Source organism: Lampris incognitus, chromosome 17 (assembly GCF_029633865.1).
Source record: "Lampris incognitus isolate fLamInc1 chromosome 17, fLamInc1.hap2, whole genome shotgun sequence".
Taxonomy (NCBI): Eukaryota; Metazoa; Chordata; class Actinopteri; order Lampriformes; family Lampridae; genus Lampris; species Lampris incognitus.
In genome coordinates, this window is record NC_079227.1 from 13,549,179 (window position 1) to 13,554,298 (window position 5,120).

At 41.9% G+C, this 5,120-nt stretch overlaps 1 protein-coding gene across 1 annotated transcript; it reads right to left on the reverse strand.

Annotated features, from left to right (window-relative positions):
- Positions 1 to 664: 664 nt before the first annotated feature.
- Positions 665 to 3,836, reverse strand: LOC130127019 (rano class II histocompatibility antigen, A beta chain-like). Its single transcript, XM_056296566.1, has 4 exons — positions 3,679 to 3,836; positions 2,565 to 2,855; positions 1,722 to 2,009; positions 665 to 1,493 (listed from the first exon to the last, which is right to left on the reverse strand). The coding sequence occupies exons 1-4, from the start codon at positions 3,725 to 3,727 to the stop codon at positions 1,363 to 1,365; spliced, it is 759 nt and encodes a 252-aa protein (XP_056152541.1). The 5' UTR covers positions 3,728 to 3,836; the 3' UTR covers positions 665 to 1,362.
- Positions 3,837 to 5,120: the final 1,284 nt, after the last annotated feature.

Genomic DNA, 5,120 nt, shown 5'->3' on the forward strand with positions numbered 1-5,120 from the left:
CACATTGACCAAAGGCGAACATTAGCGGGTTTTTGGCCAGTGGGAAAAGGGTATTTAAGGGTCAGCCGTTACGTCCAAGATTGCAAAATCGGCAGTTTCAAACTCATTTATTTATGGGAACCAATATTTTCATAATCACAGAATTCTTAGATCCGGAGAAGTCCCGAGCTCTGAACGCCTTCGAGCTGTAATAAGGCCTGGATCTGATCGCGATAAGGACCCAAAATGAATGGGGTCAATGCCGCAAAAAAACAAAACAAAAGGCTGATCGTAAATAGTTAAAAAAAACCCTACCTTATTATTTGCTTTATCACCACAAATGAACATAATTGATATCTCAAAATCTCGTTCATATTTTTGACGTTTTTTTTTAAAAATCAGCTTTTAGAGTTTTGTCATTCGCTTTACACACTGGTCTGGTGACGTCAGAGAATGCCGCTTTAAGACAACAAACTGGCCACCTCCGGACATGACGTATACCATACCGACACATAAGGAAAGTGCTTCAGAGTTACAATGAGATCTCACCCGGAGGGAAACTTTCCCGGATTTCACAACTGGATGACATGAAATGACGTAAGGCATGGTTGTGCCCATTTCAATGCTGTATCTCAAATAAAAGGAGAGAAACCCATTTTAAAATTTTACACAACATCTATCCATGTAACACACTCATTTCAAAATTTAATGACATAGATCTTAATTGCACCTCATGTAGCACTGAGCCAGAGACGGTTATGCATTTGTTTTGTCACCGCCCTTCCTCATCTGGGTTTTGGACAAGACTGGACATCCCATAATATGTATGCCTAAAGACATTATGCCTAGATTTCAATGTGAAATTATTCTTTAGGTTACATGACAAACCTTATGGGACCGCATACATAAAACAAGATAAAAATATACGTTCACATGAGGTGGTTTTTCAGGTGATTCGACAGAACAATATTTCACAAAATTGAAATGGAAACACATTTCTGGCACATCCACTTTCCCACATCCACCTCACCCTCCCACCCTCTGGCAGGAGGCCCCGGAGCAGCCGTGCTGCCTCCACCAGACTATGCAACAGTTTCATTCCTCAGGCTGTGAGGTTCATCAACAGCCTGGACACTTAGACCTTCCACGACATCACTTTTTGACCGTCTGTCTCGCTATCCGTGTCAGGTGTGCCTCTGTGATGTAATTTTTGCTTTTAATACACTTTTTGTTTTTAATATTTACTGTGTTTTTTGCTTTTATGCGACGCTGTGGTCCTTGCGAAACATAATTTCGTTCCCTTGTATGTATGAGACATGCATATGAGGCAATGACAATAAAAGTAGTCAAAGTTTAAATTATTTCCCAGCATGCAGCTGTGTTTCAGCAGAGCCTGTAGGCTGTAGCTTTCCTCCTGTAAAAAAGTGCCCCAGCAGCCAGGACCACCGATCCCAGCACGAGCCCGAATACCGCCAGTGCCACCAGCAGTCTTTCAGCCTCCATATCTGAAGTGTCTGCAGAGAGATCAGAAACCAACTTAGATGGCAGCCGTTCATAAAAAAAAAGACATATATATCGATGGATAAGCCTACCAACAGACAAGACAGACAGGCCCACACTACACATGCAGACAGGCATGACTTCATATATATTTACATAAAAAGACTGAAACACACTTAGTAACACACACACACACACACACACACACACACACACACACACACACACACACCCACACCCACCCAGAGGGTAGAGTTTGGGTTCCCACAGGCTAGCATGCTCCACCATGCAGGAGATGCTCTCTCCCATAGCAGGGGTGTGTTCCAGGTGGGAGTGGAATTGGTATCTCCAGGCTCCGCTGGGAAGCTCTTCTTGCATCAGCTTCTCTGAGTTGTGCGGGAACACCTGCCCATTCCTCAGCCAGGTGAGTCGGATGTCTCTGGGGTAGAAGTCGTAAGCAGTGCACACCAAAACTGCGGAATCCCTGACGACCTTTGACCTCCCCATCCTCAGACTGACCCGTGGAGCCACTGTAGAGATAGGGAGGAGAGGTCCGATACGGTGTTATTATTTACCGGCCAGCTCCTGTTTTAAAACACACTGTTTATGTGGACACCCATTTAAGTGATGCAAATACCCCCATGCAAGAAATATTAAAACCAGCTTAAAAATCCATTATCACGTTTGTGTTTTATTGGCATTAAAACTACTACAACTACTACAACTACTATTACTATTAGGCTACTAAAACTACTAAATTCTAAAAGTTAAGTTTACTTAAACCAATTAAGGAAACCAATCCCCTTGGGAAAAGTAGGTAAATGAACTTGTGTCAAGTTACATGAGATGATTTTATGCGAAATGATTTCACATATCTTGACACATTTAAGGTAATTTACTTACTTTTACCAAAGGTAATAGTTTTCCCCAATTTTTTTTAAATATTTAAACTTAAAATTTACAGTGTACTGCTACTACTGCTAATAATAATAACAATAATAATAATAGTAATAATAATGATGATAATGATACTAATAACTTCTCTATGTTTATTTTACTGTTTTCACTCCCTCCCCCGCTCTCACCTGTCTTTTCCAGCATGGCTTTATAGATGACCGTCGCTTTCAATTTGCAGAAAAAGTTCAGGTCGTTCCTCCTGAGTGACAGATAGTTGATGTCTTTGTTGACGTCATCGGCAAACTGACGGCCGTAGTCGGTGTAACCAGTGACCGTCTCTGTGGAGCTGTTGTACTGGGCCACCAGCTGCCCATTGTAATGGTACTGGATCTTGTACCGCACGTCGTACTGTTTTGAATCATCGCCGATGATCTGACAAGTTTTCAGTATCTGGAAATATTTTTCACGAGTAGACAGCACTGTGGGGAAAACACACACACACACACTCTCGTTTCACTATCCTTATGAGGACCCTTCATTGACTGCATTCATTTCCTAGCCCTTAACCCTAACCTGAACCACGCAAACTACAGGCCTAACCCTAACCCTTACCCTAACCTTAATTCTAACCATAACCCTAAAACCAAGGCCTAACCCTAAAATAAACTCTTTTACTTGTGAGGACCTATAAAATGTCCACACAAGGTATGTGGTTTCTGGTTTTTCTATCCTAATGAGGACATTTGGTCCACATTAGGATAGTTAAACATGCACACACACACACACACACACACACACACACACACACACACACACACACACACACACACACACACACACACTCACTCACTCACTCACACACACACACACACACACACACACACACACACACACACACACACACACACTTGTTTCGACAAAAACTGGAGTAGTTTAACTGTAAATGTATGACCACCGCATGTATCACCGATGAAATGATCAAATCAGTTGTGTCACATCTCGTCCATGTACACATTGTATCCAACAACACGTTCCTCTTAAGTGTCACTCATATGTGGCCGATCGGCCATCTACCATGTTTTCAAACACTGTCCTTTCCCCCCTTAAACACGAATCCCCTCTAATCGTTACATGGAGTTAATAACACTGTTAAATATGTGAAAACAGACTCCGTTGATGGTCGTCGTCCTTAACTTGTAGAGTTAAAAATGGCTTGCTTTGGGAAGAATGAAGTAAAATATCGCCTATACAAATATGCGAAACAAAACAACCGAACGCTCGTGTAGAGAAGCACGCTCTTACCCGAGGTCGTGAAGACGACGTGGATCAGAAGGAGTATCGCGCGCTGCATTGTGCCCTGCCGTCTCACCTGGACTCCATACGGACACTTCAGCTGGCAAACAACTTCAAAATGAAAGTAAAGATGGCGATTACACTGAATCTGGTGGTGATCGGATTTCGACTCCAGGGGTCACTTTTCCTGTTCCTCCGGTTGTGGGAAATGTTATTTCCTACCTCCTTTCTCAGTTGCAGCCCTGGACGATTTGTAACGGCATTTCGACCCACAAAAAAAAAAAAATGTTTTCACACTATTTTGTTTTGAATTCAAAATAAATACAACACTGTTTGTGTTTTACCCATTCCTCGTCTACATAAAATATTGAGAAATTAGAGAACTCAAGTATCAAACAATGAGGTGGTTGGAACCCAAGGCATCTTACATGTACATGAAACTCCCCTGTATTAATGTATACAATGTTAATGTGATGCTAATTAATTTCACCTGAAAAACACTTTATTATTAGGGGTCCAAGCAGCGAAGCTGGTGGAACCCTATTGTATTTGTTACGATTGTTATTATTTTTCTCCGCTAAAAGTGTGTGAGGCTCACTTTGGTACGTGGATTCCTATGGCCCCCCCACTACCCAGGCACCACAAATCACCTATGTCAGCCAGATGGTGGCGCTGTAACAAAGGGTCATGCGTAATTCCCACACCATAAGTCAGATCAACACAAAACTGCACAGACCTATGCATCTGAATGTGCTCTACAACTTTGTTATCGGGACCACCTATGTCAGGCATATAGTTTGCCCGCCATTTTGACTCATTTGGTGTGGAAGCGCTGCAGCTCTACATACCACACACCTGGGTTTAACGACATACTTTTTCTTTTTACGGCAGTTGGCTAGGACGCAAGAGGTCAGACACCGTCTGGTCCAGTTTTGGAAACTCTGGCACATGTTTCTGAAGCGATGGAAGTGTTACGACAATTTAAAAAATTACGGTAATCGTCTAGGACACAGGCGACCCCAGTAATCCGACATTGTCATATCTAGTTGGAAACTCGGGTAGGCTGCTGTTTCTGAAGCAAGATTCTTCCATCTTTATTACATTACCAACAGCGGTTTAGTCTCATGTTGAAACGGTAGTCTATTACAGGCTAGGTGTATAAAAGGCCCCTACGTATCATAGCGTTAATTATGTACGTTGGGTGAAGGTATATGATCATGAGGACAAAACCATTCAAATTGCTCCATAGGGGGCGCAACAGTGCCAATGCTTGGACCCCTCCCAACGCCGCTTGCGGCTTTAATTATTATTATTATTATTATTATTATTATTATTATAAGTTCTTGATTTGTTGTTATTATTATTACTATTATTATTATTATTATAATTTCAGGGTTAGAACTGGAAACAGTTTTGTGAACATGCTTCATGAGGACTCTTCAGCTTGTGTT

Bases quoted from the DNA above. Each gene is read 5' to 3' on its own strand.
- LOC130127019 (XM_056296566.1), bottom strand. From the start codon at position 3,727: ATGCAGCGCGCGATACTCCTTCTGATCCACGTCGTCTTCACGACCTCG. The intron at 2,856-3,678 runs GTAAGAGCGTGC...TTTTCCCCACAG, and splicing joins CGTCGTCTTCACGACCTCGG to TGCTGTCTACTCGTGAAAAA. The intron at 1,494-1,721 runs GTGGGTGTGGGT...ATCTCTCTGCAG, and splicing joins ACCCAAACTCTACCCTCTGG to ACACTTCAGATATGGAGGCT.